Source organism: Lacerta agilis, chromosome 3 (genome assembly GCF_009819535.1).
Source record: "Lacerta agilis isolate rLacAgi1 chromosome 3, rLacAgi1.pri, whole genome shotgun sequence".
Taxonomy (NCBI): domain Eukaryota; kingdom Metazoa; phylum Chordata; class Lepidosauria; order Squamata; family Lacertidae; genus Lacerta; species Lacerta agilis.
Genome location: NC_046314.1, coordinates 23,629,596 through 23,643,211, shown reverse-complemented (window position 1 = coordinate 23,643,211; position 13,616 = coordinate 23,629,596). Strand labels below are relative to the sequence as shown.

Here is a 13,616-nt window from a genome sequence, read left to right as displayed (position 1 = left end):
TGGTATAGGCTACAATCCACCCTTTTGCTGGGCTGTAGGTGGTTTGGGAGCCCTTCCACTTGCTTTCAGCAGCTCATAAAGGCTGTTGTCCCATCAGTAACCCAGGTAGTCTTCTGTTATTTTAAAAGCAGGATTCAAACTAATTAGAGCGGAATGACCTGCCTTCAATTCTGGGCACCTTCCATATCCCACATATAATACCTTTCTGCAGCTTGAAATACGGCTTCAAATATTGATGGGGTAATCACTATCATATATGGCACCAGTTGCTCCTGGGGTGGCAGGAAATTGAACAACTGGATGCATCACTAGCATGATCTGGCTGTCCCTTTAAATTAGATGTCTGCGTTTCAACATGAGATCCCCCAGAGTCCCTACAGTGCAGAGCTACCCGCACTGGGCACAATTTAAGACTGTGCCTTACTACCAAAGGGAAAGAAAAGGACACATCCGTATTCGGCCAGCCTTTGTTGCGAGAAATGGTCTGCATTGTGCCGTGGAGACATTCAGTCCAGCTAAGAAAAATAAAATAAAATAAAACACACAACTTTCATCTTAACAATATGGCTTTGTGACCTGAATTGAGCAGATCTACTGAAAAGGCGGCAAAAGGAATAGAAATTGAAAGTCTGCAAGCAGCCAGCCTTCCTCTTCAGTGGCATCATCTGTGGAAGTGCCTTGGAAGTTAAATATCTCTGAGCAGGAAGAGCAAACAGAGGACTGGTTTGGACTTCTTTTTTAAAAAAAGAATTAAATGAGATACGAGAATGAAGCTAAGATTGCATCTGCAGTAGATGTCTTTCGTGATGGAAATGTGTAAACTAAGTTTGAGCTCCATGCAGCAGAAAATGGAGTGCTAGAACCATCGGCATCAGTGCAGTCCTCAAGAGCTCAATGCAGATGCAGTCCTCCAAGGAAACACCAAGCCCAAGAGGATGCCATCGTGGTTAGTGAGCAGAGGCAAGGAAGTTTTTATAGGCAAGGCGGTTTGCTTCAGGAACTGGAAGCCTTGACCAAATGAGAATAAAATGGAACACAAAAGAAATGCAAGCAAACAAAAGTCTGGGGGACAGAGTGGAGAGACCTGGATTCAAATCCATTCTTTAGAGGTGCTTTAGCAGTGAATGCCCTGCACTGCTAGTGGGCTGGACTTGATGACCTTTGAGGTCCCTTCCAGCTCCTATGATACACTTTTCGGATTTAGTACTAGGTTGCCTTTCTTAATAGCATGGGGAGTGTCTAACTGGGTGTGACACAGAGATCTGGGCACTTGCTATCTTTCCATTTTAATGTACCTGTAGAGAAAATAGTGATATTGCCTTCACAAGGTATTTTTTTTATGTTTGGCTGTGTGCAAATGATATTTTCCCAGAGGAAAAAAATATTTTCAATTGCCTCTGTTCTCAGAGCAGCCAAATCTTTCTTTAAAAAGTCTACAAAAGTTCACTGTTAAAGCTTTAACTTTCCAGTTTTGCTATACTAGTGTACCAAACAAAACAAGGGCTTTCCCTTTCCTCCCCCTTTTGCTATATCTGCTCTCTTTTTCTCAGCCTCCTGCAATATTCCCCCCCCCACCCAGGTTATAGCTGCTTGGAAAGAACTCTTAGAGTGTAAACGCATGGGCAACCTCAACTGTGGGGGCTGCTAATGCTCTAAGTATCTGAGTTGCATACAGAGTTGGCATGTGTGTCCCTGAACTGACTAAATCCACTCCAAATCATTTCTAATGTGCCACAGGCTGATCTCATTAATCTCTGATACTCAGACAGATGATGAGTAGCCCAGAGTCATACACAGAAAATGCCTTTTGGAAATTATTTTGTCTGAGGGCAGAACGTGTCTGATTCCAAGACACTAACATTTGAGTGCCCAGAAGCCTAGTGTGCATTGTGTTTTTTCTTTTTCTTTCCAGATTTGTTCACTGCTAACTAGTGCCAAAAAGCCATTCCGAGCCTTTCATGGCAATTATTTTAAAGCAAACAACACATTTAAGACAGAGGGACTTGCACAGTGTGTGCGAGGAAGCTATAAGGAAGACAAATGTCTGGGGTCGTTAAGAGATTTTTATTTAAGATTAAATGAAGTGTGCAATCTTTTTGTATCCTAATTAGAATTCTCACATAGAAATGTGAACGGCTTCATAAAGAGCATAACTTAGACGGTCTGATGCCCAGTTCCGAATGAGAGATGCAGGAATAATGTTTGCTATATATTTTTTGCCATTGGGGGCATATTTCTCTTCACAAAGGCAACTATATTCCAGTTGCCCAAAGTCAAAATCTGCTTTTGGGAACATGAATCAGAGGCCCTAACCAGGTATTCTGATCTTGGACTCAGTTATGCAGCAGCAAATAAAAGGTTTTAAGTGTGTTGTAAAGTGCATTACACAAATGTGACACTAGATGGCGATGGTGAGCTATGGCAAATTCAATATATTTTTCAAAAAAAAAATTTGAAAAAGAATTTCACAACGTTTTTCATATGTGTATAGATTCCACCCTTCTCTTCCTGTATATCATTGTAAGATGGAAGGAACATTCCTCCTCCTGTTGCAACACTATTTCTTCTCCTACTGTCCTCCATTTGTTGAGGTGCAGAACTTCTGCATTGTGGATCCTTTTTTGCTTGTGGAGGATCCCTGTGCCATTTACAGCCCTGATCGTCTAGTTTAGCTTACATAGTGTGGAGGACTCCATGAGTGGTGGTGACAGTGAAATGACAGAGGGGGCAGGTTTGGTGGGCACACCCTGCTCTTCTGAACACTTGAACAGGACTACTGTGTGATGAACTCACCTTTGGTGAGTATGAGCAGTTTCTCAGAATGGCAGGTATATGCACCTGACCAGTCCATCTGCTGTTATTAGATCAGGAGGCAGACCACTGAACTTCTTGTCTTAGACATAGGGAACTAATAGAACTCTCTCTCTCTCTCTCTCTCTCTCTCTCTCTCTCTCTCTCTCTCTCTCTCTTTCAACTTTGTTTTTTTTTTCTTCTCAAGAAATAACTGATCACTTGAAAGCTCTACCAGGATGCTATGTGTGGGTTTACTTTTATTGATCACTCTGTCCATGTGTCCAGGATGAACAAGTCCTTGTCTATCGATGCCCCAAAATAAGCTGATAGATTTCTGAGGTGGAAACACAACTACTGCTTGGAATTACAGGTGCACAGTCACATGCTCCAATGATCCTCTGTGTAGAAAAACCATCTCTACAAGTAGAAAACCTTGCTTTCTGATCTGCAAATGAACTTTTCACACTTGAGGTCACCTGAAAAACCTCTTCCCTGAAGTGGCATGTGTAAGCCAGGCCTGAGTATTACCCACTACAGTTGTACCTCGGAAGTCAAACAGAATGCGTTCCGGAAGTCCGTTCAACTTCCAAAACGTTCGGAAACTAAAGCGTGGCTTCAGAAAGTTCCTGTAGCCAATCGGAAGCCCCGTCAGATGTTTGGCTTCCAAAAGAATGTTCGGAAACCGGAACGCTCACTTCCAGGATTCGATCATTCGGGAGCTGATTTGTTCAGGAGCCAAGGCATTTGACTGTATAGGTTTTGTATAAGAGGTAGGGCAGCTACTTGCACATTGCCCCAAAATAGAAAGTACATTATTAGAAGAGGACAAACTATTAATTAAGATTTGCACAGGCTGATTTAGATGTAGAGGTGCAAATTTAGAAACAATTATTACGATTTAAATAGAAACACAATCCATCCAAAAATAGTGAAAAAGATTGTGGCCAGGTGACCAGGCCATTGGATTCCACCCATGTTCTATAAGTTACTCATGCTCCAGGCTAGTATTGCCATATTCCAAGAAGTAAAATTCCGACACAAAAGTTGTTCAGCTTTATTGGGGGAAATGAAACTTCCCCCTTGTTGAGCAACCCTACTCCAGGCCTATGTAAGCAGCTGGAAAGAGAGAAATAGGATTCCTTCACAAAGCGGCATATGTATATGTGTGTAATCCACCCTTAAAATTTTTCATCTTGCTTCATGTGGTTAAAGGACGTTAGAGGCAAAGCATTTGCGCACCGTAAATCTCAAATCTCTTTTAAGGAGTGCAGTTACTTGCCTACAAAATGCAATTTTGCAAACAATGCCCCAAAAGAACTGTAAGGTAGAACTATAAAGTGGAACTATAAAAGAGAAGTTCTCCAGGATAAAACACACAGGGCAGCAGAACTTGCCAGAAAAGAAACGAGAGAAAAATGAAAGCATAGACTTAAGAAATGAAACAAGCTAAGTATTCGCCACCCCTCTTCAATAGTTGGAAACTCTGTAGACAAGGAGGATAGAGCTCATGGACGATATGCCTGCTAGACATAATATTTAGGTTCTATCTCCATCGTTGGAGTTAGTGCAGGCCTCTGAATGCCAGTTGTTGTGCTCAGGTTCTGCTTTTGGGTTTCCCAGAAGTATCTAAGTGGCCACTGTGAGAACGGGATGCTATATTAGAATAGACTTTGACCTGAATCATCATGCGTCTTCTTACATAAAAGGGGAAAGGGTCACAAGCCGCAGTTGGAAGAGTCATGATGCATACAAGTTGTCTGTGTGCAGGGCAGAGGTGCCAACTTGAATAAAATATTGGAGGGGCCTTGTATCGATCACAAGATGTGGCACACACAGAAACCATTTGAATGACAATGCTCATTAACTTTGGGGGTCTGGTCCCCTCAAATATTTTATTGTGGGGCCTGAAGGGACATTGTCGCCTAGGAGTTGGCTAATAGGGTGCAGGGTGTGTGTGCAGAGTGACTTGGGATAACAGGGAGCTAGCAGATAGAAAGGGTGCAGTGATGGGATTGATGCCTATTGATCCAAACCCATGTCAACACTTCTTTTGTGCTTAGGCTCAGTGTTCTGGGGCCCTGAAAAGAGCAGTTGATATGCATGGCCCAACTTGCATCTCCAACTGAACAAGGGCAGGAATAGTGGGTGCAATCCTCACCACCTCCCATGTTTATTTACCCAAACACACTTCGTTATTTGTATAGCGTCAGAATCAAAAAGTATGATGCGCAACGACATGCAGGCAAATGTCAGCTTACCTGATGCAGCGCCCCAACGATTTTGCGGGCCTCTTGATAGACAGTTTCAGGACTCCAGTGAGGGTTGACGTTCTTCAGCGCTTTTGCCAGGCGGTTGTGCTCTCGCAACCAAAGGGTATGCATAGCTGCCAGTGAAGGGACTTCACTAGCTCGACTGTCTCCCGCCATGAAGCATTCAATTCTTTCTTCCTTGTCCGCCTTGGGGTCTTGAGTGCAAGGGGAAGGCACCTGGGCCACAAAAGGAAGGTATTCACGGCCATTGTCAAAATACCGTGTGTTTATTCTCAGGAGGCCCTCTTCGCTTGTCAGGTTCCTCAGTTTGTTCTCTGTTGCAGGCGTGCTGCCATAAACAGTCGATGCATCAAGGAAGGAGGTGAGGCTATTAATCTGTTGCCTTGGATTTAAGACAGAGAGGTTTCCTATGAGAAATCCTTGGTGACCAGTGGCACATGCAGGGGATGAGCGGTAAAATGGCAGGCAGTTCAGGTTTGTGGAGAACGTATCATTGGCAAAAACCTGCGGATTAAGTAAAATACCTTTCAGTTACAGGTGGGTAGCCGTCTATTTTGTTTTAAAATACCTTTCGTTAGGGAACATAGTGCACAACTACGACACAACTCTTGCTGATGCACATGTGGCTGAACTCTTAGGGCTGCTTCTTGTGGTGTATTTATTGTGCACACAGTGGATTAGATCTCTGAGTGGAAGGCCTCTTTCATTTTCATGACACATCAGTTGTCAAGGGAACAGGGGCATGTGCACAAATCACACCTTTCCCCTTGCACTTGGCATAAAGCAGTTTAATGCCCTTGTTTAGAAAGGACAAATCCTTGTTGTTGTTACTGTTAAACAGTTGGGAATCAGAAACCCCTGCCAATCTACGGAGGCTCTATAGGCAAATTAAAGGAATATATTGATATATATTTTTACTGTTTTGCTGGTCTGCTTGTGTTCCATTTTTCAGTTCCAGGTCTTTATTTGAAATTAATTCAATGGAAAATCTGAAGTTTCAATTAGGCATCAATTAATACACCATCAATACATAATCACCCAAAGGGCCCCAACGTTTTCAGGCACGTCCAACAGGTAGATCGTGATCTACCAGTAGATCACTGGATGGCTGTGGTAGATCACTGGTAGATCAGTGGCTCCCCCGAAAGAAGCTGAACAACTTTGGCCCTTTAGCCCCAAAATGGGTCTTCCCTCCTTCCTAAAAAAAGCTCAAAAACTTTGACCTGAACCCCCAAAAAGGGGGTAGATCACTGCCAGTCTTTAACTCTGAGTAGATCGCAGTCTCTTGGGAGTTGGCCACCCCATATCATACGCAGTTTCACAACATATGGGTTCTGTTTTTAAAAGCTGTTTTTTTGTGGGGTGAGGGGGAAGAGTTAAAATATAAGAATACATAGGGTGTTGGTCTTGTAAATACATGTATTGTGAATGATAAAGTGGTTGAACAAGCATAATTGGGATAAGGTAATTATGTATTTAATATGTATGTAAACTGTTCCTAAGCTGCTAAGGGCTTTATAGTAACACTTTGAATTTGTCCCAATAACAAACTGACAGCCAGTGTTGATCTCTGAGCAGAGGTGCACTATGCCAACACCAGTCTCAGCTACCACCAAGGCTACCTAGGTCTCCAGGGATGAAGCGGGAACCAGAAGCCAGATTGCATTCCTTGCTCCTTCAGAGGAAGTGCAATCCTGTCGAGGGCAAGCAATTGGCCAATTTCACAGACATTTGTAAGAATGAAGGGAGGTTTTCAGTAGCCCACCAGAATAAAGGTATGTGTGTGCGTGTGTGTTTGTGCAGTATTTGAAAATGAAGGATGCACAAAATCCACATACACATTTTTTTTACCTGACACACCTACAAGAAAATACGACTTAGAAATGTGTTTCTCTGCCAGGCCAGGCCTATGATTAGACAAAATGAGGGTCAGCTGACTTAGCAGATGCTGGAAAGGACAGAATGAAAGCAAGGTGTTGGGAAGGTAGACCTGTGTGTACACATTGCCATCCTAAAACCCCTAAGCTAACCTGGTGCCCTCAGCTGCAGGGAAGGTTGCTGTTCTGCTACCGGTGTTGAAATAGGCTTCTGTGCACAGAATGGGAGATGATGGAACTCCATCTTGTCCTTTGCCTACAAAGGAATCAAATCATCTTCGGGAGGCCCTGTTGCCCCTACCCATTTTGTCTGAAGTTTAGCAACACATCACCTAATGTAATGAACCATGACAAGGCGTGATAAGAAAAATGTCTTGTTCCCTCATGGGGCAATCCTCAGTGAGAACTCTCAGTTGTGAATTTCAAAGGATAACAAAACTTTGGAAAGAGGACGATTTTCCTCTGCCATTATGTACGATTGTTAAGGAAGGGTTGGTACTTTTCAATACAGTTTGCTAAAATAACCCCTCAAGGGAAACCTCTGCAGTGGTTTGATAAAGAAAAAAAGCACCAGCTTTGTAGAGATTCCTGACCTAATCCACCTTTTCTTCTGTTTGCTGTTGAGAGTAGGGTGTTTTTTTTTTAAAGCATATACTCTACAAGTCAAGATAAGCTCTATAAACCCCTATATTAACCTTGCAGGTATCATATATTACATTATAAATGCATCAAATCTGTTCCATGTTCAAGGTGCTATTAACAAACAAAAAAGGGCTTTTAAATTTGTGTTAATGCTGGTGGAGAAAAACCAGACTGAATGGGGGAGATGCCAGGCACATAGAGAGGAAATCTGAGATTTAAATGAGAAGATGAGGGCTGAAGGATACTTGTAATGGAGCTTAAAAATCTGTGGCTTAATGACATACCCCCCCCCCCCATTATTCAATACGCCGTGTTGGTTTTTTTTCTTTTCTTTTTCTAAAATAGCACTGAAAACTCATTACTGTGGGGAATGCTATCAAGGAGGCTATTATGTTAAATACTTGCTTATCTTCTAAGCTGATTAAAACTTGTTTGATTAATAAATGCTCCCACTTCTTTGCTCATTAGTTTAGTGGAAACAGTTCCAAGGAGTGATCCTTTATTTTGACAATGAATATTTCTCTGGTTAATCGTGGCCTTTATTGCCTCTGTTGTGTAATCAAGTGTTTTCTTTGCTTGATGTTCCCCTGATGCAATGTTTGCCTCCTTTATTAATTTGGTCGTTTAGATGCATCTTATTTTCCCTTTCAGTTGAAGGGAAGGAATTTTTAGGATCCAATGTACCTCCATTCCCCCAGCTGAAAATAAGCCTAAACCCAGGTAACTCCCATTGCTCATATCCATCCCTTTCATTCTCTTCCTTTCCCAATTTAAACAGTAAATTCCTCAGAGGCAGAGCACCATGTGAATCTATGGCAACACTCTTCCTACTATTGCTTGGTATGACTATATTGGATCCTATATTGTTTTGAACCGCTGGTTGTGATGTAGAATCTGAATAAATTCACTAGGCATTTACCGGTAATTACTTAGTGAACTAAGGCGAAAATAAAATAAAATAAAAAATTCCTTCCAGTAGCACCTTAGAGACCAACTAAGTATGTTCTTGGTATGAGCTTTCGTGTGCATGCACACTTCTTCAGATGAAAAGGTTCTTGCAACACACCAAGTGGCGGCAGGGGGCGGGGTAGGAATCTGTCAGTTTTTGTTCCTCCCCATTTCTCGTTTTCCCATTCTTAAGTTCTCTATATTTCTACATCTGTTTGCTCATTTTGTTTTTTTAAAAGTCCTCCTGAAAGCTCACCAGCATTTTAGTGCAGATTTCTCCTAATATACATACTTCTGAATGCAATTTTGCCTCAAATACACATTTCTGCAAAGCAGTCTCCCCTAATGCAATGCATTTTGTATGTTATTACCCCTTCATTATTTTAATTTATTTGTTTATGTCTTTACTATGTTCCTTTTTAAGTGACATCAAACATGCCTCATGTTTTCTTGTTCTTGCAACCTGTAACATCTTACTGTAGAGTATTTACATGAAGCCATTTCCTTTGCACATCACCATGCCAGAAGGAAAGCTCAGCTTGTCTATTACAATGGGAAAATATAGGGGCATAACTTTGTGCCTGAAAGTTTTCCCTTCTGTGGCTCATTGCAGTTCATTGGGCAAATTGGGTTAGAGATGGTGCATAGTAGCCAAAACATAGATGCCTCCTTCTCCCCACCCTCAGTGATCCTGATCCAAATAAGCCCCTCCCCTAGATACTTCTTTTTTTTCCTAGGAAAGAAAAATAGACGTGGCATTCCAATCACAGAACCACTGTGAAGCATCATCCTACCTAGACCCCAAATCCTATGTGATCTGTAAAGATAACACCAATCCTTGCAACAATCGTTTGTGCTCTTTTATAATACCTAGGAGTCATCATCAACGCTCCAAAAAATGTGCTCTGAGAAATTACAGGACCAAAATGAACTAGGCTCCTTCTTTGTAGTTCATCTCATTTACCAGCGCTAACTCATAAGAAGAAACGCTCTGCCGGATAAGATTAAATGAATTTAAAGACTTCAATGCACACGGAAAGGGGTATCAGGCTATATTTTCAACCTGCATACCTTCATCTAAATACCTGAACAGAACCCCAATACATATAACTATACACATGCGGGGCTCTGTCTACACAATTGCCATTGCAAACACAAAGTTACCAATTGTGTAGACCGGAGATGGGCAATCTGTGGCCCTCCAGATGTTGCTGGACTTCTAACTCATCCCTGTCAGGGGCTGATGGGAGTTGGAGCATGGCAATATGTGGAAGACTACAGGTTCCCCATCCCTGGGCAAGTACAGCTGCATGCAAGAGGACCTCTGCAGACACTCACATGATCTATGGATCCTAGGGCAGTACCTTGCCTAAGCTAGTGGCCTTCTAGGTGCCTCCTGCCTCCTTCTTTGGCAGGAAGATAACAACGCACCTCAGTTATATGATGAAGTCTATCAATAAAGAAATACTTCTACAACAGGATTTTAGCTCTGCTAAAAACGACCCACCTGACCTTAGCTTTTCACATTGAAGAGTTAGAGAGCAGATCCTCTCTGCTTAAAATTAGAGGCAGTATATTCATACTGAATCATTAGAAGAAAATATTTCCAGCTATTTAATTGTATTTATCACCAAGGCTATTTTAAATAAAATATAATTACAACGCTGACTTTTTTTAAATTAATTACTGCGGAGGCCATCAAATAGCTACCAGCTATTAAAATCTCTCTCTGAATTGTAATTATCATACTCAAGAGGGTTCTTCTATTTTGAGAAAAGAAATCCGTTGCTCAGAGGGATGTTTCTTCTTCTCAATCCTCAAGAAATGAACGTAAATAAATGAAGGTTGAAAAACAAACCCTAAAACACAATTTGTTCAAAGGGGCTGATAATCCATTTAATTGCATTGGGCACATTTAATAGAACTGACTGGTTTCTTGTGATTTGAATCATACATTTTAATGCTTTACAAAAATGAAAAAAATGCATATTTGTTATTAAAGTAAGTTGCAGCTTTGAAAAGTGGCTTAGGTCACATCCACACCAAACATTTAAAGCAGTCTTGTACCAATTTAACAGTCATGGGCTCCTCCAAATCAGGCACCCCCAAACTCGACCCTCCAGATGTTTTGGGACTACAACTCCCATCACCCCTAGCTAACAGGACCAGTGGTCAGGGATGATGGGAATTGTAGTCCCCAAACATCTGGAGGGCTGAGTTTGGGGGTGTCTTCTCCAAGTAATCCCAGGAACTGTAGTTTGTTAAGGGTGCTGGGAATTGTAGCTCTATGAGGGTTAAACTACAGTTCCAAGGATTCTCTGTTATAAACAAATAAATTGTCACCACATCTGATGGATGAATGTTCATAGAACAATAGAATCACAGAATTGGAGAGTTGGAAGGGACCCTGAGGGTCATCTAGTCCAGGCACCCCCAAACTCGGTAGGGGGCATACATTCTATAGATATATGACCACCAGCAACAGCATTTGTAATTCCCTTGCACAATACAGTTGCTACATTTTGCACAGCGGAAGCCCACACCCATCAGACTTCATATGAGACTATTTAAATGGACAGTAATTTTGTAATACTCAATCTTGCGACATACTGAAGGTAGGAGAATAATCCATGCAGTGATTTCTTAGATGAGTGATATTCATTTATGTGCTACCTACTTTGAAAGGAATGGGACAACCTATATGTGCAGGAGATCCTTATATGCATGGGGAAAATAATTTATAGTTTATGGGGCAATTAGACGTGATATTTATTTTAAAAAACAACAACACCTTAATGTAGAATAATAATAGTAATAATAATAAAAAATCTGGCATAGACTCCTCCCTAAGCCATCTGGCATAGTAAAGTTATTTACCAGCAATAAACATTCTCACTATACTTACAAAAAAAGTATTAAAACAACTGTTTAAAAATTGGAAAGGGGAAACAACAATAGATTCTCAAAATGCATAGGCAATCAAAGTTTCAAGGCAATTTTAAAATCTAAGATGAAAGGAAGAAAGACAAATATCAGGAGGTCGAGAGTGCCACACCTGACACCAGCAGAGGCACCATCAATTGCTGACTGACATCCCTGTGGAAGGAACCTCAAACAGTGAGTTTTGCCTGACTGCAAAGAGCCCTCAGGGTGAGTTTCCAGGAGCGAGTCTTGTGTATTACTGTAGCCAACTATAACCTAGGAACCCCCCCCCATCTGTTTTAAATAAATGTTTGTTTGCTACTTTTTGAAGGGTGAAAAGGGCAACACATTGGTTTGGAAGAATGCCCATTTTCCAGCTCTATAATTTCATAGCGTCCACTGATGGGGGAAACAAAAACTAAACCAAACCAAACAAAATCTTTAGATATTCTGAAACTGTACCGTTAACAGAATGCAGTTCTGTAGCTCATTTCCCAAGTGGAGCGCTTGACGTGGTACTTTCATCTGCCAGAATGTGTACTATGGAAGAGCATGATGATATTCCACAGGAAGAAGTAAGTCCTGGATAATAAAAAATCTCTCTCTACGGAGCCTCTTTTTTGAAGAAGCAGCAAAACAAAACCTAGCCAGGATAAGTCTCTCCTTGACAATTCTTAATCTGCAAAATACCCTCGATAGCATTTCAAAAACATGGCCATAGAAGTACATTGCAAATAAGTACTTATTTACCAATTTGCAAGAAGCTTGCCAGATAATATCACCTTAATTCCACACACGCCTTTGGCCTAATCAAATGAATGAAACAAATATCCAGATCAGAAATGCCAGACTAACTCCAAGTGTAATCGTGGTGTGAGAGTTTGTATTTTTGTGTGGTCCATCCATGCTGGTACAGTGAAACCTAGGTCTGATCAAAATGTGTGTGTGTGTGTGTGTGTGTGTGTGTGTGTTTTTAAAGAATTCAGTTTCCACTAAAACTAAACAAAACAAACTAAATGGCTCAGTCCATAAGGCTATAGCTCCCATCATCCCTGACCACTTGCCATAGGAGGGAGGACCTCATATTGACTATCACTACATCGTGTTCTTTGATTCTTCAACAGTTAATTCCAGTTCATATGAACATAAGAAGAAACCTGATGGATCAGGCCAAATCCTGTTCTCACAGTGGCCAACCAGATGCCCATGAGAGAGAAACTCCCAAGCAGGACCCCACTTGTGATTCCCAGGTGGTACATAGTTGCTATGGAAAGCCTCCTTGAATTTGTATAATCCTCTTTCAAAGCCTCCTTGAATTTGTCTAGTGGTCATCACCTCCTCTTGTGGAAGCAAATTTCACACAGATTGTTGTTGGCTCATTGCACAGCTTTTATGATTTCGCAGAGTGATTTTGCATTGGAAGGGAAAATTAGCCCATGATCCTAATTGTTAGGTGCAATGGGATAAGAGATGGAGAAGCAAATGTCACCTTCTTACCCCTGTCCCCAATAGAAATCCAGAACTGTAGAAGCAACTTTGCTTGTAGGTTGTAAAGGCTGGGTCCCTAACTGATATGCCAGATCTGCTGAGTAAGTTCACGTTCTTCGCAAGGGCCTGCGGTATGTCCAGGGTAGTTTTCTTGTCCTTGTCCATCCTAAGCAATATCATGTTTCTGTTGGTTCTGAAATAGCTATATAAATGGAAGTCTCTGTGGCTCAGTAGGTGCACCTCCTCATTCAAAGGATTATAATTTAGCCTTTAAATTTAGGCGCTATTCTGCGTTGTTCTTGACTTGCATTGTACAGAAAGGGAAATTTAAAATGGAGTAAGAATTTTAATTAACGGGAAAGACTTCATGTCAAAACAAACAATGACTAGCAGTAACAAATAATCTGGCAATGGGGAGGATTGCTATAGTGAAGGCACTGTAAGGGGACTGCTAAACCAGTGAAGGAGTAACAGAGCACTGAATTCTTTGCTTAAGAGCTTTTGTATTCTTCAGGAGGAGGTGCTAATGGGTAGAAAGTATCTTCCAAAGGTGCCTTCTGCTTTTCAAGCAGTGTTGTTTGCCAGGAGGAGGAGGAGGTGGCGGCGGCGGTGGCAGTGGCGGAAAAATCTCCCACAGAACAGCAAATTATTGCATTCATTAATTCTAGGGATCATA

At 41.5% G+C, this 13,616-nt stretch overlaps 1 protein-coding gene across 1 annotated transcript in view; it reads right to left on the bottom strand.

Moving 5' to 3' along the window:
• The window catches only part of TPO (thyroid peroxidase), a 61,900-nt gene that overhangs the window by 35,821 nt on the left and 12,463 nt on the right, over positions 1–13,616 (bottom strand). The window contains exon 8 of the mRNA XM_033145369.1: positions 5,052–5,567. Within this exon, the coding sequence (XP_033001260.1) occupies positions 5,052–5,567 (516 nt within the window). The remainder of the gene's footprint in view (positions 1–5,051; positions 5,568–13,616) is intronic.